The sequence below is a fragment of the Periophthalmus magnuspinnatus genome, chromosome 5, assembly GCF_009829125.3.
Source record: "Periophthalmus magnuspinnatus isolate fPerMag1 chromosome 5, fPerMag1.2.pri, whole genome shotgun sequence".
NCBI classification, from domain to species: Eukaryota; Metazoa; Chordata; class Actinopteri; order Gobiiformes; family Gobiidae; genus Periophthalmus; species Periophthalmus magnuspinnatus.
In genome coordinates this window covers 21,649,600-21,671,217 of record NC_047130.1, presented here as the reverse complement: position 1 = coordinate 21,671,217, position 21,618 = coordinate 21,649,600, and the positions used below count along the sequence as shown (strand labels likewise).

At 38.1% G+C, this 21,618-nt stretch overlaps 2 protein-coding genes across 2 annotated transcripts; one reads left to right on the top strand and one right to left on the bottom strand.

Moving 5' to 3' along the window:
• The first annotated feature begins 97 nt into the window (after window positions 1-97).
• LOC117370488 (glutathione peroxidase 1-like) lies at window positions 98-2,315 on the top strand. Its single transcript, XM_033965924.2, has 2 exons — window positions 98-414; window positions 1,740-2,315. Exons 1-2 carry the CDS (start codon window positions 337-339, stop codon window positions 2,088-2,090), a joined length of 429 nt encoding a protein of 142 aa, XP_033821815.2. The 5' UTR covers window positions 98-336; the 3' UTR covers window positions 2,091-2,315.
• A 2,803-nt stretch (window positions 2,316-5,118) lies between these two features.
• usp4 (ubiquitin specific peptidase 4 (proto-oncogene)) lies at window positions 5,119-19,658 on the bottom strand. Its single transcript, XM_033965913.2, has 22 exons — window positions 19,475-19,658; window positions 18,327-18,454; window positions 18,104-18,234; window positions 17,899-18,025; window positions 17,682-17,827; window positions 17,344-17,405; window positions 17,099-17,254; window positions 16,902-17,019; window positions 16,141-16,314; window positions 15,075-15,233; window positions 14,335-14,559; window positions 13,457-13,540; window positions 13,195-13,289; window positions 12,397-12,579; window positions 11,276-11,553; window positions 10,595-10,810; window positions 9,450-9,520; window positions 9,244-9,359; window positions 8,498-8,647; window positions 7,408-7,511; window positions 6,745-6,833; window positions 5,119-5,376 (listed from the first exon to the last, which is right to left on the bottom strand). The coding sequence occupies exons 1-22, from the start codon at window positions 19,621-19,623 to the stop codon at window positions 5,254-5,256; spliced, it is 3,084 nt and encodes a 1,027-aa protein (XP_033821804.1). The 5' UTR covers window positions 19,624-19,658; the 3' UTR covers window positions 5,119-5,253.
• Between the last annotated feature and the right edge of the window lie 1,960 nt (window positions 19,659-21,618).

The window sequence follows — 21,618 nt, the reverse complement described above, 5'->3', positions numbered from 1 at the left end:
CCACATTTCAACAAAATAGTAAAGTATTATGGGTTGGTTTTCTAGCTCCTCCCATTTGCGTCTTCTCGAATTATCTTGACGTCTTTCTGATCTTCGGTTTGATCTTGGCTCTTTTCCTTCAGTGTCATGTTGTATTGTGTTTTATCTCTGAAGAAGTACGCACCTTTTTTGGGGGGAGGATAAAGTTTTTACAGCAAAATGGGATCTGAATTTTACAACTTTTCTGCCAAACTCCTGTCGGGGGAAACGTTGAATTTATCGTCGCTTAAGGGCAAAGTTGTGTTGATTGAAAATGTGGCGTCTCTCTGAGGTACGACCGTCAGGGATTATACCCAGATGAACGAGCTCCACGAGCGCTACGCCGCCAAGGGGCTCGTGATCCTGGGCGCTCCCTGCAACCAGTTCGGCCATCAGGTGAGCACTGCACCATAATTTTTTTTTTTTACAAATATACAAATATATAAACGGTGAACAATGGCAAGAGGCTTAAGCATTACATTACATTGTGCAAAAAAATATTAAACAAATGTATAAAAAATAAATACAGTAGTACATTTTAAATTCCAAATTCTGTGCAAAGTTCTTTTGTTTTCAGGGCTTTTGGGTTCGAACAATAGTTTAAAGAAATTATATAAGAGGACAAAAGGGAATTAAATACAGCAAGTTTGGGTTTCTGGTTAGAAAATTTACAACAATGAATATGATATTTTGAGAGGATTAGGATTAGATTCAATACTTAAGTAAATTGGGTTTGTTACATAATAATTTACTTCATGTTTTAATTAATCATCACAAACAGGTTTTGGGAGAACACACTGTTTTAACGTGGTTTTATGAGATCACTCCACCTTCCATTCATCCTTAGATAAACTCGTATAAGTCTATGGTAGTTGACAACTTTGTATTGAAGTAAATGAGGGGAGTGGCCTCAGTGAATACTTTGGTCAGTGCAATATTTACTGGAAATGTTGAAACTTTCGTTGAGGAAGTAGTGAGCCGGTTATTTACAAATGGGAGTGTGTTTTCTCAGAAGCATTTGCACAGTTCTGATAAAAAGGTGTCTTTGTTATCTTGAAGGTACCAGCACATATTAACCGCTTTATAGATTTTTATGTCTAATCAAAGTCATCCAGGTCTTACTCTTAACATGAATCCATTTATTTGAGCTTGTTCATGTTGCAAAGCTGAGAAAATTAAGCCTATTGCTCTTGATGTCTTGATTGGTGACTTGGATGACTGAGAATCTAAATTAGTTATTAAATATTGTTTTCTGAAAGTACTCAAACCCAGCACTTTTTAGTTACTCTGGCAACTTAGGCCCAAAGATGTTTAGGTTAGTCCCAAAAGAAAAGAAAAGATGGTGATACTGTGCAAGATATTACAATTAATAACCTGTTTACAGCTATTTTAAGATCATGAGATTCATCAGATCAGGGGTTTTTAAGTTTTTCAACAATAGTGCCCAACTTTATCAATACAAAGTAACCTTGAGCCAACATTATATTAATTTTGCATCCCTCAAGCAGGTGCTGTCGGCCATTCTTCTTTTGTTATCAAGAATCAGCGCTATCAAAATGACATACTTAAATAAATCGTACTATTGTGCATCAACAATTACTCTTGGCACCGGTTTGATCCTCGCTTACTGTGTCCTTGGGAAAAACAATTCACCCAATTATATAAAGCAAGAGTCCAAATAAAATCATATAAATCTAACGCTTTACTGCTATGTTTTGTAGGAGAACTGCAAAAATGAAGAAATCCTGTTGTCCTTGAAATACGTCCGTCCGGGGAATGGTTTCGAGCCAAAGTTCCAGCTGATGGAGAAGGTGGAAGTGAACGGCAAAGACGCGCATCCTTTGTTCGTTTATCTGAGAGAGAAACTACCTACGCCCAGCGATGACACCACCTCCTTCATGGCCGACCCCAAATTCATCATCTGGAGCCCGGTGTGCAGGAACGACATCTCCTGGAACTTCGAGAAATTCCTGATTGGTCCGGATGGGGTCCCCTTTAAACGCTACAGTCGGAGATTTCTGACAAGTGATATTGAGGGAGATATTAAGAAGCTGCTAAACCAGGCACGCTAGGCTAGTTTAAGCTATTTACATGGAAACCGTCTTAACCTGTGCTCTGTGCGGTTAATGTGTTTGTGTCCTGTGTTTTTACTCTATGAAGATGTCCTCTGAAGCCACTTGTGCGGAGGGCGTCTGATTCAACGTAAAAGACAGGAGTTAACAGATGTATTAGCTGCATAGAAAGTACAGGAATCATGTAGACGATGAACAATAAAGTTTTTTTAGACAAATTCAAAATGATGTCTTTTTTTTTCGGCTGTGGTTTCTTACTTCTCATATACTTCTGTTTGGCAGCCATAGCTACTTAATGGATTTTGTTACTAGTTACTAATCATCCCACATTTATGGCATCTGTTACATCTACTTTAAATTGTTGTATGAAGAGTTTACATAATAATGCATATTGTACTAGAAGAAAAGTAAGAAAAAGTAGCATCTAAGTAGCCATTAAAAACACAGGTCTAAGTATATATTTTCTGAGTAATGTCTACAGAAATATTTTGATCTGTGGGAATTCAAATTTCAATGCAGTGATTTCAAATAGCTTTTGACAGCTCAGGGATATCAGTGAAGTAAGACTAAAATTAGGGCATACATTATCTCCCAAATATAGAATTTTCATTTTGGCATTTCTAAAGTAATATCTTGCAAAATCTTAATTGTATAATATAACTCAGACCTTGACTAATGGTTTACAGGAGATTCACTTCCTGCTGTGAGTAATAAAATTATGAAAGAAGTCTTTATGGTGAAAGAGATTACACAAGGTTTCCCTAAGTCATGGTGATGTTGCAGTTTGACCAAACTCAATTACATATTTGTACAGTTAAAGGAGGAAGGAAGGAACAAGAGGAAAAGACGATATAAAGCCAAATTTCAAACTCAAACATCAAACTTACATCGACTCATAACACTGAAAATAATATAATTCTTTTGGAAGTTAGATCCTTTTTCCTTCTATCTTTAATGTGATCTAGGAGGCTCTAAGGCATATTGTTCACCCATAGATAAGAGGCAGGCATAATAATAATAACAAAAAGGATAATACATATAATTAAAATAAGTTAAATCTTTAAAGTGTGTTGATATTTGAACTTGTTTAGTGCTCCTGGTCTTACTCCACTTTGGTCTTCGTAGTTGGTAATACTAGGCTAGGTCTTTGTAATCACTATGGAAATTACAACCGTCCACTGTCCAGACATGATTACTATTTTTCTTCACCTGCACATCTCAGGTCTATCATTTAAAGCTTTATCATGGAACCTCCTCCACAGCATTCAACGCCCGTCATGAGTAAAGCACCACTTTTATTCTAGTTTATTTTGATTTTCACCCAGTGTGCTTTAAGATATCAAACAACATAGCCATATCAATACAGAAATGCGGTAATGTACAAGACTATAAGAACAAGCCAACCTAGAGTTCTCATCAGGCAGCAAAATATATGCTTTAAAAAAACACATTAAAATGATCTGGAAAAGTACGATTCAACCCTATAGGGCCGACCCATACAGCTATTATTATAGTCTATATATTTCACCAGAAGCATCAAAATTATATATATCTATGAAGCCATTTTTCCAAAAGTGCCTCCTTTCTTTGCAGGAATCAAAGGCCGCGTATGCAAAAAATAATTATTAAAAAAAATAAAATAAAGTTGTGGGTTCTAGAGACAGCCCCAAGCAAAGTACTATAAATAAAAACAACATGGGTGGGTCAAGTCTGTACTACTAAAATTACTTTTTACTGGAAAAATCCAAGTTGGTGTTCCAGACTAGTTTCTTTTTTTTTTTTTTTTTTTTTAAAGGTGCATTATGTAACTTTTCTAGTGGAAGTTCCAAGTCGTCTCTATGGAGATGTTATGACTTTGCCCGGAATGTTCCACTGTATGGCATTAAACCTATCCACGAAGACGGGGAATTTACAGGCAGATCTATGGAGAGGCGACCCCTGCTAACAGTAAGAATGAATGTGTTTTTCAAGGTGTTTCTGCACAATAAAACTACCTGTAATTAAATAAAAGCAAGATAGAAAAGTTTAACGCCATACTGGGGGACATTACAGGCAAGAAAATCCATCATCTCCATGGAGACAGTTAGCCAATCCTCCAAATGAAAGTTACATAGTGTACTTTTAAAGGCAAGATGATTTCCTCGGTGAGAATACTGTTAGATTAGTTATCCAAGGCTATGCAGGAAGCTAGTGGTCTGTCAGGTTAATAAATATTATGGACAGCTTTGGTTTAACATTTGGCTTGTTTTGTTGTTTTTTTAAGAGGACGATGCACTTGTGAATAGAGCGAAGTCAGGTGTGTCCAGGAAGTAATTTGATTCTTTAATTTAATTTTCCTGTAGTTCTTGTTTGGAAAGATTTTTTTGGTTCACTATAAATCGGGATTATAATTTATCTTGTCAATTTTAAAGCAAAAACACTATTTAAAATCAGTCTACACTCCAAAATGTCAACTTCAATGTAAAGTGCTTTTTTATCCGGCAGTTTAGAACATTTGAATGAGTTAAAGAATTTGAATGAAAGAAAATTAAGGACTGCACTGGTGTTTTGGTTTCTTCTCACAATCATGACAATAATCGTGACATTCCTCATCACTAAACTTTCACTCTTTGTATCCAGAAGAAGCAAGATATCCAAACAATAATGGGTAGATGGAACTGTCTGTGGTTCTCAAACTGTGGTCCAAGTCCTAACGGTGGTCCATAGGTTCTTTATAGTAGTGGTTGGGATTCATGGCAGAGTTTAAATCCTGGTTTAGTTCTTGTTTAGCCTCTGTTCATTGACTTAATCGTAAATCTACAACACACATTAGTGCTGTTGCAATCCCATCTTGGTGTTTCTACTTGCTTCAGAACAGCTTTTTGCTTCCTTTCAAAATATCTTTACTTCTTGGACACACCTCAGGTTACTTCATAGCAGAGACCGACTAAACTTGAGTTCAGTTATACACAAACTCACTATTGCATTGAGGAAGTCTCTTGGTTGCCATTCAAGGTTTCAGATTTCAGCAAATGAGACAAAAACCAAACCATGGGGAAGGTGGATTTAATAATGCAAAGTCTATGATGTCCTTTATTCTCACTAGAGTAGCTTTGAGTGTGCGTACAAGTCTCTATTTGCCATAATATTTTCAGTGCCACTCGTCCCATTCAGGGCAGTTAAGTTAGTTTGTGTCCATGTTGTCGTCCGTTGGCTCTGAGGCGCCCCCTAGTGATGCGCAGGGCTGTGGTTTGGGGGAGTCCTCTTCATCTCTGCGCTGATAGAAGAGCACATAGGCCGCTTTTGTCTGAGAGAGAAGAAACATGGAAACAGTTAGCATATAACAATAAGGCATTTGTCATTGGACAGAGCATAATGTTTATTATTCTATTGGGATAAAACATGTCAAGACACAAGACTGGGTCTATGAGATCAAGACAGGATTTTGACATCATTTATACCAAATCTATTTTGCACGTCACAAGTTTGGCCTCACCATTTTTTGTTGTCATGGTAGCACAGCTTTTTTGAACTACAGCTTCTCCTAAAGTAACTCATAAGTGTTATTCCTTCTTTTTGCCCAAACCAAATGTAATCTCCCAGGACAATGTTCCATTTGTGGACAATCTTGTGGCAATTGTATCTTACGTGATCTTGTTACACAATATATACTATTACATGAAATTGAGAATAGTGGAGGATGTTTTCAGCCATGTTTGCTTATGGTTTGCACTAATAGGTTCTTGCACAACACCGCCTGGCAACACTGTTAGCGTCATTACGTCTGCCCAATTTTATCTCTATGGAAGTTTTTGCTGAGTCACGGCAAAATGAATATTTAAAGATAAGACAGCAGACAGGGAGCTGCAGGTGGATGTCACTGTGTAGTTTTTAACACATTGTAACATTTAAAAAAAATACACAAATAAAATGAATACTTCACCTGAGGACAGTTCTGTGTTTAGAGAGATGTTTATGTCTCAGTGCTAAAGCTAATGCTAATTTTGAGGCATCATACATTAAAATAAAAAGTCTTTATTATTATATAATTAATTTGAATTTTAATAGGTTCTTTATTTTATGTTTTCCAATTTTAATAAAAAATGACTGTTAGCTTTGAAACACATTGAGGTAGCTAGCATGTGGCTGTGCAGAGCCTACTGCTCTGGTTCACTGTTTTTCTGAGATTAGAAATCACTAAATGTTTGGTAGTAAATAAAAAGAGACAATGAGACTCTAGTGTCCGCACTGAAGGAAAATAAAGAACGGCCATTTTTGCAGCATAATGAAAACAAAATGCAAATTTGAAGAACATTTGTTTTGTCCCTACATAACATATTTGCATATTTTGAAAGTGAATATCTAATGTAAATTTGCTAGCGGAGGGTGCGCCACATGTTTGTTTTCATTTCCAGGTGATGGAACCTTCAACAAAACTTACATAGTGTACCTTTAATGTACTGGTTATGATTCAAGATTTATAAGACTTTGGTCAAAATACATTGGCCAAGGTTGGTTTTGTTTCTCAATTGATCCTAATCATTTAATCTTTAAATTGTTTATAAACTGTTTTTTTATGATTATCTGAATATGACTAAACCCAGAACATTATCTGCCCAACAGGCTAAGACATTACTCGCCCCGCAGCACTGTCTATTAAAGAATAAAAACTCACCACAATCTGGTCCTCTGAGGCCGACGAAACGCTGCTGTCATCAAAGTAATACCACTTCCCGTCCATCTTGTTCTTGCCATACGCTGTATCTGTTTGAAGATCAACAAAGGTCAGCAAGAACCAGTCCACACAGGAAAAAGCAACTCTCCAGGAACAAGAGGTCTAAATGTAACTTTACACAACAATGTCCTGTTTGACTAAGCATCAAAAGTCACAGTAAACTGAAGAGTCAAGTTAACATGTTAACAGCAAAGACTAAATAATGTGCTTTTCTACTACTACTCATCGTTTACAGATGGGAAAGTCCTTTGTAAATGTTGTGGGAAAGTGGGAATATTCTACAAAATTTACTTTGACCATGTTACAATGGTTTCGCCTCATCAAGAACGCAACTAACGTAACTTGAGTGATTCATGAATGCCTGAGTAATCTATATATATTCTACTGTCTTGTATTTCAGGTGTCATTCCTGTTTCCACCAACACCTCATCCACACCCATTTATATTAAGTCAGTTTAGGTAAATATTGTGGTTTAAAATGGATAAATACAGGAACCAGGAATGGAAATAATATTAGGATATGATATAGCATATTTTGAGATAAGAATACAAAAAGAGAGAAACAAAAGTCTTGCAAATGCAGATAGACCCCTCCTGACTTACAGTGCCCCCCTCCCATGCCGCCGTAGTGGTTGGATACTGCGATGAGGTCATAGATGTAGGGTCCAGCTTTTGGGTCGCACACAAACTCCGACATGTTCAAGTCCCTGAGAGAGAAAAGAAATTTAATATGGACAGTTACACTGTAAACATTCACTTCCTATATCAAGAAATCAATTCCTCATGTCAGGGCTAATCAAAACAATGTTATTTTAGACCACTGTCAGGGAGCCAAGTTCCTCAAAAGACATACTTGGCTTATTTCCTGTTTAATACTGTTTTAACTATTGAATACACACTTCAACATGCAGCGAAGGAATATACAACAATTAAGTTAAACATTAATGCATCAAGTCAGCCGCATTTGAGTGGCTTTAAGCTTAATCATATATTTTCTATTGAAAATGTTATTCTTTTGGAAGAATATGGTGTTTTAGATTGTTTTCACACACATTAGTGGCTCTGTGGTCCAACCCCTGTGCACAATATTTATGTATTAATTTGATAGGGACAGCGCATATTAATGAACATCTGTAAACACAGTGTAAATATGCCAGATTATAGCAAAAAATACTAATTTCCATCTGTTGTCGCTAGGCAGGTACACAGACAACAAATACAACATAGACATTACAAAAATACAATAAAAGCAGCTAAAGGTGCTCACAGACCTGGTTTTCCTTCAGCCACAGTTTTAGTATATAGATATACTAAAACAGATTAGATTTAGTTGTGTTTACATACACCGCGCATCATGAGTCACGTGAGAGTCCATTAGCTGATCAACAAACTTCAAGAAGACCGTGCCCTGAGAATATGCACACGCTCCCTTCCCTGGTGCTATATACGAGCGTGTTGGTCTTTTCTTTGATTTGTGCCTAAAAACACTGAGGACTATGAGACGCACTGGTGATGGAGAAAAAGCTTTGTGAACGAGACACAGACAGACCCAGGCTCAACAACGCAGACAGAGGCTTTTCTGATTCGAATGAATCAGAGCCAAACAAACTATCAAGAATCCCACTTGATTAGCCAAAGGGACTATGGAAACTGTACTTCATTTGGGCAGTGCCCTGAGTATGAGTGCACTGACCTGATGGGGAAATCCACCACGGTGTCGAGCTTGTCCCTCCAGCAGCGGTTATAAGAGAAGCGCTTCAGATGCACCACAAGGATCCGGGGCAGAGACCAAAGGTCAAACTTCTTTGTGGCCTGTTGGTGCTTCTTACATGTGGGACAATACCTATGGTAAAGACACATTTTTCAAATCTATATGTGCAAATATATATGTTTAACAGAAGTAAAAGCCTCTGTGCCAGTTAGCAGTGCCATTTACAGTGGTACTTCAGTAAAGGTACCACATGCGGTGTGGTACGTGGGTTTGCCCTTTGTTTTTTGCTTTGTTCATGCCCCAGTGACTGTTGTGTAAAAGTCCCATTTGACTGTCCTCTCCTCTGGGCTGCAGAGATTCGATGAAGAGCAGCCACTGAGGCACAAGCAGTGACTTGGGTAAATTGTGACCAACTTTGCAATAACCACACCTATTCTGGTGTAGTTTTACATTGACTTAAAGGCCATGAAACTGACTTTTACAGTCTTAAAAACAGTCTGCATCAGTCCTCTCCTCCTGACCAGACAAAACTTTTTTTTACCCCAAGAACTGATTTTACATATATCTTTATTGGGTCAAAAGCTAATATTACTCTACAACATGGAAATAAAAACAGCCCTTTTAATCCCTACATCACCCCTTGCGGTCTAGAATTAAGTCTTATTTAGTCCATTACAAATAAACTCAAATATTTTGTTGATGTATGATTTTGTTTTCTTGCTGGTTACCATGGGTCGTGTTCCCCGAGCGTCTCCATGGTGGTGAACAGTTCGATACATTCTCTCAGAGCCACAGTGGCCTTCTTCTTCTGGGGCTGCAGCATGCTCTCGTGCTTCTCATAGGCCTATCCATTTAAATATTTGCACAAAGGTAAACATACTTACATAACAAAATATGAACAAACTGCAAAAGTTATGGAGGTTACTGTTCTGACCTCGGCCTCCTGTTCGTCGTAGCACTGTTTTTTGGATTCAGTGTCCCAGTCGATAGCCACCGTGGAATGTGCTGCAAGAGAATACAAATTACATACCATTAAATATTCTTGAAGGAATGATTTTTAAAACCTAAACTTTGGCTAAATATTTTTATAACTTAAGGTTTATTAACTTTCAGATAAATTATTTGCCTTATTGTCATTAGCTGATCAGTCTCCTCAAGCTTCTCAAAAGCTCTCTCAAATCTTCAAAAAAAAAAAAAAAAAAAAAAAACCTCAAAGCCAATCATGTCATACAATTTAATCACTGTACTGTAATGTGGCATGCAGCCAAAAGACGATCTACAAGTCCCTTTTACAGAGGAGGAGGGAGATGGTAAGAGAGGGAAGGGAGGTTGCATTTCTCCAATTCTGTATCTCTATAAGTAGATGGCTTAAGTATTAAACTACTACATTATTGTGCATACTTACGTTCAATACATGAAAGCTGGAACAATATATTTTCGCGCTCAATATTTATTGTGTGCATATTTTTGTTGAAAATAGGAGGGGGGTCTAGTATTTATGTAATACCCTAAGAATTGAGCTGTAGAGGGATGAAAAAGGAACTTCCAGGACTAATTATTGGTTCTTTCTGTTATTTCTTTGCTGTATCTCATGGTTTTTAATGATACTGTATTTTAAAAAAAACGTTTAGGATTATCCTGTTTTATTGTTATTGTCTCAGTGCCATAAAGTAGTTTCAATATTATTGTTTATCATAATGTTCTCCTGTACAATATTATATGCTGTAAAATTTGTTATTGTGACAGTTTTGAGAGCTTTTGCCACTAGGCCTATCATGTATTTCTGTGTATCTGACCCAAACTGCACTCACAACCACAGGAGTTGATGACAAATTAAACTTCTGAGTTTAACTAGCCTTTTTACATATAAATTCCAAAACTAAATATTAAGCTAACTCACTAACTTCTTCTACTGTCGTCCCATATAAATCATTTTAAAGTAAATAAAATTATTAGTTGACAAATACAAACTTTTCTTGACTAAGACACCATCGACCGATTAATTGATTAAAGTACTACAGCCCTATCAAATAATAGAACACAATCCCCCCTTCTTCCGCATATTTATGTTTAACTTACGGTTGAGTTTGAGCAGGTTCCCGTCACAGGGCAGCGGGCTGATGTTGGCCGTTCCGTAGGAGTTGACGATGCTGAAAGTGAAGAGTTTCGCTGGTGACGAAGAGTTTGTTTTTTCTGCTTTTGTCCCGTTCTCCAGCTCGGACGCCTCCTCCTCTTCCTCAGACTGCCCGTGGTCTGGCTCAGGGCTCTGCTGGTGGTCCATGGCCTCCTCCTCACCTGAATCAACCAAAACTTTAAAATTAAAACTTTAAATTAAGGATGCCAAGAATGCTTCCCAAAATGAAGGGTATTATGTGTTTAAAATGGTTCCCCGCATTCTAAAATTGATTTCAACCTTATTTACCATAATATTTATTTGTTTAAAATATATTAAAGTGCTGTTTAAAATAACCAAAAAACATATAGAAAATGTCAGGCTATTCTCTGTTAACAACCCAAGCTTTTAACTGGTATCAGTATAGCTTTTCTTTATTTTTTTCTTTAACCTTTATTGAACCAGGAAAGTCCCACTGAGAGTCTCTTTTTCAAAGGAGTCCAGAGGTCGAGCCACTTCCTGGATTCTGGAATTTTTGCTTTAAACTTTGACAATAATAAATCGATTTAATGGAGGCTTTTTAACACTCAACAGTTAATTGAAAATGTACTGCATGAGTAAGTGCAGTTGAACCCTGGACTCCTCACCGTCGTACATGCCGTTGGTCTCGGTGCAGGGGGCAGAGTGGTTGGTGCCGTTACTGGAGCTGGCACTACAGGAAGCTCCGTCAGAGAGGGGACTGCCACAGCCACTGGCCCCGGGGTTTGGATCAGAGTCTAGACCAGGGCTCATACCAGAGTCCAGTCCAGGATCCACTGCAGATGAGGAGCACTCCGGGGCCTGGCTGCTGCTGCTCAGAGTGGCTGAGGCTGAGGCTGAGGCTCTGCTCTCAACACTGGCACTCTGCACTGGCTTCACATACCGGCTGCAAAAAAACAAATATACTGTTACAAATCCCAAGATTACAGGTCTTTTGCACAGAAATAGCACAGTCTATAATTTCTGCATCTCACAATAGATCATTACGTAAATTGTAAAGAACTTTCTTTATAGTCAATTTATTATAAGTTCTACCAGGTCCATGTAAAGAAGTCAAGTAATAAGGCATGCAAACGTTGCAACATAGTTAACACAGTTTGTAATCTATAAAAAGTGGGAAAATGCACCAGCTTTCCATGGAATCATGGCCTCCTATTTTTGTTCTATATATTAAAGAAGAGCTTTTGCGCTTGTGTTTACTTGATACCCATGGATCATCATGTTATAATTGGCATATTTTAAACTGTTATATGAAGCTGATGTCGCCGTAAACATCATCACAACAATAGCCATGCAGCAGTCGGTATCTTTGATGGATAGCTGCACATCACGCTAAAACGTCAAGGATTTTAAAATTCATTTTTCCCAAATGCCTACGCGACGCTACCAAATCCTACGCGTATCATCGTTTAGCAAAATAAAATTGGAGAATGACACATGTACAGGGCAGAGGGGGTATACCGGTGGCGGTGAAAACAGGGGTTGATCTGCAAAATAGCATCTTAAAAATAAGCTCAAACATGCACAAATCACACCAAATACAACTTTGGGTGAGTAAATGTTGAGGGGGGTAAATGTTGAGGATAACTAAAGTCGATTTTGCAGAATAAGTCTGTTTTAAAAAACTATAAATATTGGAATTATAAACATAAAAATAGATTATGTATGTATGTAAAAGCCGCATTTTTTCATTATTTCAACACAGCAGTTGGGTAGTAGGCAGCCGTACCCGATCCTCTCCATGATCCTATGGTAGAGCAGATCAGCGTTGAGGTTGTGTCGGGGCACGGTGAGGAGCAGGGGCTGTCCGAACAACATGGTGCTGGAGGAGCCACTGGACTGTTTCGAGTGACGCTCCCTGAAGTACACCGGCAGGTTCATGTGCTCGCTGTCCTCCTCCTGCACCTCATACCTGCAAGAGAGGGTTAATACAACATTTACAAATATACTGACACATGGATATTAATATATATTTTTGCTTTGTAGAATTGTACAATAAGACTTCATAACTTCAGGGGGAAAATCAAAATGGGGTTTTATTGCGATTGCAACTGTATAACTTCAATATATGTATAAAAAGTAGGATTCTGTTCAGAGTGCACATTGTAAACAACTCCATGAGCATTATCATTTGAGAGATGAACTAATAAACTAATACAAGAATCCTGTAATTTTAAGAACGTGTGTCAACTACAGGAGGGAGGGAGAGCAAAACAAGATATAAACAAAACATTTACATAAAACACGGTAGGGTTACTATTTTTGTATGCATTTTTATATTTACTTTTGCATACTTGTACAATTAAACTTATATTTTCTGCTTTATAATGCATTATATTGTTCCAGTGCATTCATTCCTTGCTTTTTTAGAGCAAGTTCTACTACCATCTATTCTCAGCTAAGCATCTAACTTATCCAGGGTATAAGTTCATTTAATCAATTCAACCAACAAATGCACCTTATGTGAAAGGAATGGTATTTTCTAAACAAGTAAGTTTTAGTAATATTAATCGTTAGTATTACTCACACAAAGATGTCATCCTTCTCCATTATTTGATTGAGTCCATCATCTCGTCTGTAGATTTTATGGAACCTATGATTGTAAACGTCTGCCACCACCATCTGCAAAGACAGAACTTAGCGTTACAATTCATAGGGTTCAGCTTCCTGTCCTGTCAAAGCAAACTATTATGTCAAAGGTCCAAACTTTTCACCGTTCTGAAATCCATGGATGACTGAGGTAATGTTGTCAAAATAATGCCTGTACTCGATAATAAACAAATACTCACATTTTCAGGAGGGAAGCCACAGAGTTTGGACAAGGCGCTGCACAGGTCTGCCACAGTGCCCAGTTTGGGGACTATCACACGGTACTGAAAAGAGAATTGAACTTGTAAGAACATGGTACATGAACTAAAATGTGCCAAGGTTGGAGAAGTCAAAAAAAAAATAAAGTTGTCCTTGGATGTTTACATCTGTTTATTACTGTAAAAATCAATAAAACAAAAACACATTCTTATGTAAAAATAAAAAAAGTATGCAATATTATTGGATTATGTTAAAGGGCACATATTACACCATGTTCTGATCTATGTTATAATGCTGTTTCCTCATCATACACATACCTGGAGTTGTTTTGTTTCATTCACACTGTTCAACCCACAAATGCTGGATATTTAGGCTCAGTTATTTTCTCAGTAAACCCTCAATCTTGTGATGTTATATAGGAGGTGCTCCACTGTGTTTTTAAACTCCATACACCTTCACTAGAATCATTTGGATTAGTTCAGCCCTAGAATTGCCCATTTCTACTGAACTAAGGATGAGTAAGTGTAACTTGAAAACAACCACTACATGATATCTCAAGGTGGAACAGAGTATTTTGAGCTTTGGAGATGTAGACAGATTAATAATACAATGTGGATTAATCAAAAATGTGTGAATGTTTGAGTTAAAACAAAACGCAACTCCAGGTATGTTTTTGATGCAGTAACAACATTAGAACATGGCTTAAAGCTCACAAGAATCCATTTTGTGTAATATGGGACCATTAAGCAATTGACTGATGATAAAAAACATAAAATAATGTTTATTTTGTATGACTACCAGAATATATTCAAGAATAAAAGAGTAAATCATAACTCCCCATTCGCTGCATGTGTCTCACCTGTGTGGGTCTGGACTGGGGATCAGAGCGCACAAGGAAGATCTCCATGGTGCGGTCCTTCTTCATGGGCAGAGGCAGTGTGAGGTAGCAGAAGGGGTCAAAAGTTACTGACACCTTGGAGCACTCGGGACACACCAGAGTAGATTTGAACAGGCCGTGGAAAATGTCTACAATTATGGAGTCATTCCGCAACCGGTGGTTAGTCCAGGCTTCCTTAGCAACAATCTGTTGAATAAAATGTAGAACTGAAGCACACAAAACACCATCCTTTTGTGTCCTCTGTATATTTATGATTTTTTTTTTGTTAAGGGTAAAAGGTATCCCTTATAACCATTTTGAATAAAAACACTTTCTGTATATGCAAAGCTCATTTTGCATCTGAATATCTCTCTTTGTTCAAATTTTCTGCTATCTTATGTTGAAGAAACTTACAGCATTTGAAAAGATTAAGTTTTCCCCATTTATAATAGAAACAGCTGGGTATGAATGAACCATTTCTGAAAACATCTTTTGCACACCAAGCCACAAACGATTATTTTAGTAGTCGATTAGTCAACGATTATTTCTATTCCACTAAATACAGGTATTTTGGCCTGTATTTTAATTTAAGGGTCTGCATAATCCAGCTAATTATTATTTTAATAGTTGACTAGTCACAGTTATTCAAATTAGTCACTGCAACCCTATCAAGAGGAAGCACTAACTATTTCCCATACTGTAATAATAATGTATTGTAGGACCTCATCGGGGCGTCCTTCCGCGTCTCTCAGGGCCAGGTAGGGCTTCTTCTTGACTCTGTTCAGATCTTCATGAAGCCCGTCCAGAAGAAACGCCAGCAGCTCCTGGGAGTCTTGCTGCTGGTACCCTGAAAACTGGGGGGCGAACCGGCCAACCTGGGTCTGGAGAGAAATATCAAACGATGTCCTCAATATATGCTCATATGCTTTTTCCTGGTATGTAGAGATAAGGCTTAACTATTATACAAGTAGTGCATAAACCATAATACTGATCTGAAACAACTGGTCCATAGACTTCCAGTTCAAAATCACAGAACTAATTTTCTGCTCCTGGCCCTGCCTTCTTCAGAGAGGCACTTCACTGTAGCAAATTTGCATTTGTTTTTATCTAGGGAAAAATACTAATGCAAAATATTTTTTCTTTAATGGTAACAGACAGATGGACAAGTCATCCCAAAAACAGTCCAAAAGTAAAGCAAAACTAGGAAGTGGTTGAAACCACTTAAAGCAGTCAAGCCAGTTGAACAAAAAAAATGCTGGTAAAATTTAAACAGTGTCACATCATCTTCCATCAGCACATTCCCACTATGGTTTGTTTTTTAGAGAAGGGGTATTTTACTTCTGTAGTGCATTAACTGCACACACATCACATAATTTGAACACAGTTACCTCGCATTGCTTTGAAAATGCTGTATTCCCAGAAGTCACTCCCCCTTCAGAGCGTTATCACAACAACCTGCTATGAAATTACTGCACATCTTATCAGGTTTGTCAAGTTGCTGTGTACAGTTTTGTATCATGTTTTGTATATTTATGGACAATAGTCATGTGGGAGCATCGAACGGAATCTTACAGATAACCATAAGGAGGGTTCGAATAGGGCCTGGGAGATATCGCTAAAATACTCAAACCTGCACGGTTGGCATCTAAAACCTTTTCAGGCATGTTTTTGAGAAGGGAACAACGTTATAACATGGTATAAAACAAAAAAAACGATTATACATAATACTCCCTCTTTAATGCAATATTATGAATAATTAGTGCTTAAATGCACAACAAATGAACTTACTTTGAAGGTCCGTGGGGCAACATAACTGCTCCGACTAAGCCACATCTGCTTCACTAAATCAGCATAAGCCTCTGCAATCTCGCCCCTCATTCCAAGAGGGTTCTCCCGGTTAATCTCTGCCTCGTACTGGTCATTCAGGAAATACTCCGTGAGCGGGGATGCATTACTCAGGCACTGGAGGGGGGAAAAAAAAGTGTTTATTTTAATATAACATTATTTAAATGCTATAGTAGCAAGATACAGAAATAAAGCCACAGTGACAGTGATCAAATGAGATGTATTTTGACTTCAGCTCTGGTTTATTTTAAGATTGAACTGGTTTGTTTACAAATTCTTCTGTAGCTTCAATTTTAGAAGTACTTCATGAAAATAATAACAAAGACAATGCTGTTGTTAAACAAAAATGGCACATGAATATTTGTCGAAAAATAGTTTTTATATTATCTAATATTCTCTGATCTTCAGTCAGCATTTTTAAATCCTAATTTGGTCAAATTTTGTAAACAATTTGGAAGGCACAAGAGATAATGGTTTCACTGGTTAACAAATCCCAAATATAATAGCTTTGACTAGACATTAGTTGACTACAAAAAATAAGACTGGTTGAATTTACTTTATTTTTTGTGCATTTTAATTCCATGCAATTTTGTCTGCAAAAGATAGCATTATTTATGATAAAATGCTTTTGAAACAGTTATACCACAGTACTGTAATTGTAATATTGTGCTGCCCTACTAAGTACCTGATGTATTCATATTTACCTGCAGTGCTGAGTTCATAAAGCACGTATTACCCAGATTACTGAGGCCACAGAGGCCGGGCTGGGACTGTGAGTCTCTGTAGTTATAAGAGGAACTGTATGAACTGTAGCCCCCCAATCTGTGGACAAAGCAGTTCACTTATGAGATTTTGCTTTCACCACACAAGGCCATAAATCCTTCAGTCTTAAAAGTCCTGCCTGTTGCCAGAGGAGGCACTGTTGTTGAGTGTGTATCCAGTACTGCTGCTGCTACTGCTGCTGTCCCCATTGGTGACTGTGGACGAGGCACTGGCAGAGGAGCTGGAGGAGAGCTTTGGAGAGGTAGTGAAGTTCCTGGATGCTGTTGTACTTGATCTAGTAATGAAAAAAATAAAAAATAATTCGACATAGTAGAATAGTAGAACGCTTTTTGCAGAAATAATAATAATTTTTTAAAAAGTTACTTGGGATGAGATGCTTGTCGAGGCCATGTGCCATCCTCATTCATGCGTTCAATTACAAGAACCTGTAGAAACAAATTAAGATTAATACAGCAACAGTCTATTGAGATAAGGTCCCAGTAAAAGGCTAGTATGTTCGTAAGTACAATATGCTTCCAGAAATATTTATATAATTAATCACCAAGCAACAGTTTGAATAATACATGTGTAATAAAGCAGTAATATTCATGCAATTTGTACTGAATAGCAAAAACAAATGACAGTCCGATAGTTTGTGAAATGCCATAAAACCAAAAAGTATCAGACAGAAGGTAATTGGATGTTGAGTGGTGTTTCTCCACCTGTCCCTGGAAGAGCCCTGCGTCCTGTACGGTGCTGTCTGGCTTGTTCAGCTGCTCGTACGTGTTACTCATGTATTTGTTCCACAGCCGCGTCTCCTTCTCTGAAGGGATATTAAACAACGTCCTCATCTCCTTCTCTATAGTATCTGCAAAACACATGTGACATTTAGAAAACAGGATATTTGTTTAGAGTTAGAAATAAACAAACAGTCCATACCTATAGTATCAGCTTTACTGAAATGCCGTGTGACAACATTCTCCATATTGTCGTTCTCACATAAGTTTAGTTCCAGCAGATAAACTTCCACTTTACAATGTTTGACAAACATGCCATGTTCAACCACCTGTGGACAGACAAAACGTGACAGTGATGCAAAGCTGGAGACGTTCTGTTTTTGAAAGAGATCTGAGTTTTCCTTTACCTTTCTAACGATGGGTCTCTGGCCCTCGAGACAACCATACCAGCTGACCAGTTTGTTCCAGGCCTCAGTAGGAACAAGGACATAGTCCAGCTCATCGATAAGGTGTTCCTTCAGGGCCTGAGTATCCTGGTCTAAAACACAACACACAGGTTTTAGGTTTGGATTAAGTTTTTGTTACTTCTAACAAAATTTTTTGGACTTTGTAAATATGAATATGTTTTACCTGAGAACAACCCAGAGTTATCAATAGGTCCTGGGTAGAGGCTGGGTTCTCCGACATTGTACATGTCCCAGCTGTCAAACCCTACATACTTCTTCCATTGTTTGAACCACCGGCTGTCGATAAGATACCTAAAACAGAATTATTACTGAGAAAATGTCCCAATGTCCTTTCTCCCAGTTACTGTGCTACAATAAAATGTGAAGGGAAGAGAAATCTCCACAGCCAACAGCACTTTCCAAAACAAATCCCATATATAGTTACAGCAAACTGGCCCAACTTAATCCGATCCCAGACAGAATCTTATTTAGTTAATGAGCTTGGTTTCATAGAATTACACATTAAATCATGTGTTTATGGAATTCTGGAAAACTGGGCAGATGGAATTTGTATTGTCATAGTGAAAAAAATAAACTTTATATGTTATTTACTACTACTACCCATGTGTAATGACTGAATGCAGCGTTAAGTGTGTTATTGTTGACTTGGCACTACGCATCAACTTTTCTCACGAGCTTACTAAGATTAAACATTTAACATTGGTGCACAATTTACACAGAGGGCAGAGCTAATATAGTCCAAACACTAATTTAGTTTCAACATCACAAAGCTTTGGTCTGCGTTTTGCAAAACTATGTAAGCCACCTCCGTTGACTTGACAACCAGTAGCTCATTCAGTGACGTTAAAATGAAACTTAATGTGCCGTGCGAGTTCCTGATAGTTGTACCGATTTACAAGAAACCGGTTTGACTATCAAGATCTCACTGGGCCTGCACTGTCAATCAAGTATCAACCATATCACCCTGTGCCAGCTAACTTGACATTATAAAGGCCTAGCAAGTAAAACTTAAAACGTTAAAGCTATGGAACTTCAATAGAGGCAGGTGAAGAGTAACGTTTATCTCATATGTTAAATGTACACTCCTTTTTGGGATTATGCAACCATTTAAGCAGAAATGAAAGTGAAATGTAGTGCTACTAGCCTGCTATCCACTGATACATTAGCTTGCCAACTGCCAGTAGCATAACACCACCCGATGCCAATCCAAAACCGTAGTTAGCATGCTAGCATTTCCTGTTTGGTACAACTTAGCTCGCCGGCTAATGCTAACTGAAACACTGGGCTAATGATAGTGTTTAAGATCCGTACCATTCGTCACCTTTCCGCAGGGTGGTTTTTAAAAGTGACCCGATAGTCTGTTTTTGGTTTTCAGGAGAAGGCGATGGGGCTTGGGCAGCTACCGGCTCCGTGTCCGAGTCCGCCGCGCTGCCCGCCTCAGGTCCGCCTCCCTCGGCCATCGTGCAGCGAATGTGCCGGTGCCGGGAGCGCGCACAGGAAATAGACGCACCAGAGTATGTGGTGGCGGAGGCGCGCACCACAGCAGCCAGAGAGAGAGACAGTTTAATTAATAAAAGCTAATTATTCGGTTTACAATATATTTTACAGGTCAATGAAAAGCAAAACTGGATACGTTGGTGACACAGTCGCAATTTAATAATCTGATAACAAACTTTTATGCACACACCGGCTCCTGTTTTTAATGTTTTGTGTGGACTTGTTTGTTTTTTTGTTTTTGTGTTTGTATTGTAGTTTAACCAGAACGCCTATGAAAAAGAGAGCCCAAGAGCCCTTTCATTGGGTTCCCCTGTATGAATAAAGATAGATAGATAGATAGATAGATAGATAGATAGATAGATAGATAGATAGATAGATAGATAGATAGATAGATAGATAGATAGATAGATAGATAGATAGATAGATAGATAGATAGATAGATAGATAGATAGATAGATAGATAGATAGATAGATAGATAGATAGATAGATAGATAGATAGATAAACAGCATATGTAAAGGTTCACTGTTTGTTTTTTGTAATGATGAGTAATTTTGAACTTGCTTGTCTCCATGGAGTGCTAAGAGCAGGGGTGTCCAAACTTTTCTCATCAAGGGCCACATATAAAAACACAGACAAAGCTGAGGGTTGACTGAGGGCCATAGACTGGTCACCAATACAGTGAATACTTCAAATCTGCGTCATTATTACAGTTAGACTGAACCACTAGACATTTATTCATGCTTACATCCTCAGTGGGACAATGGGTTTGTTAAAGTTGATTTTCAGAAATGTACAATAAAAAGCACTGTTTAAGGTAATATCGGCCAATTCACCTGGAAACTTAAGGGCCTAGAGTGCCTTAGGGATAGGGTGAGGAGCTCAGTCATACGGGAGGAGCCTGAAGTAGAGCCGCTGCTCCTACACGTCGAGAGGAGCCAGCTGAGGTTGCTAGGGCATCTGTTCAGGATGCCTCCTGGACGCCTCCCTAGGGAGGTGTTCTGGGCATGTCCCACCGGGAGGAGGCCCCGGGGAAGACCCAGGACACACTGGAGGGACTCTGTCTCTCTGGCCTGGGAACACCTTGGGGTCCCACTGGAGGAGCTGGAGGACGTGTCTGGGATGAGGGAAGTCTGGGAGTCCCTGCTTAGACTGCTGCCCCCGCGACCCGGCCCCGGATAAGCGGAAGAAAATGGATGGATGGATGGACTTAAGGGCCTCGAAAAATTGGTCTGAGGGCCATATTTGGCCCCCGCCCAACTTAAATGAGCTGTTCTAACAGCATAAAAACATAAAAGACATAAAAACGAAGAAAAGGAACAGACTTTGCTGTGAAAATTACATGAGAGTGGCACTTGCCAAGCTGAAGCCTTGCATTTCTGAACTTGTCTCTCAAAGGCAACAGCAGAAGTCACACTGATTTGCAGTAAATATTCATTATTATTGTAGCCTGATGGAAATTAGGTGATGGGTGTGTGTTAAAATGTTAAAAATAATAAATACCACAAATACAATAAGTTCATTATTGGAATACATAAGGTTAAAAAATAAAATCATTTCAGTGTGGTAGTATTAAAAAAGGTCATGTCTTTGTAAAAAGGTATGTATGTAATTTGTTGTGAGTTCATGCATTGTATTGGTTTTATTCTTTGAACACAGTGATGTTAATACACGGTTCATTTTGTGCACCAGTAAAACATACATATGTCTTGAATTTGAAAAAAATTATATTTTATTTTTCAATAAAGAAGGGTTCGGTGAATGTACATATGAAACTGGTGGGGTTCAGTACCTCCAACAAGGTTAAGAACCACTGGTTTAGAGTGATTCATTTGGCAAGGCAAGTTTATTTGTAAACCACAATTCGTACACAAAGTAATTCAAAGTGCTTAAGAAACACATTAAAATCACAATACAACAAATCAAAACATAAATAATCATAAATAATCATTGTAAAAT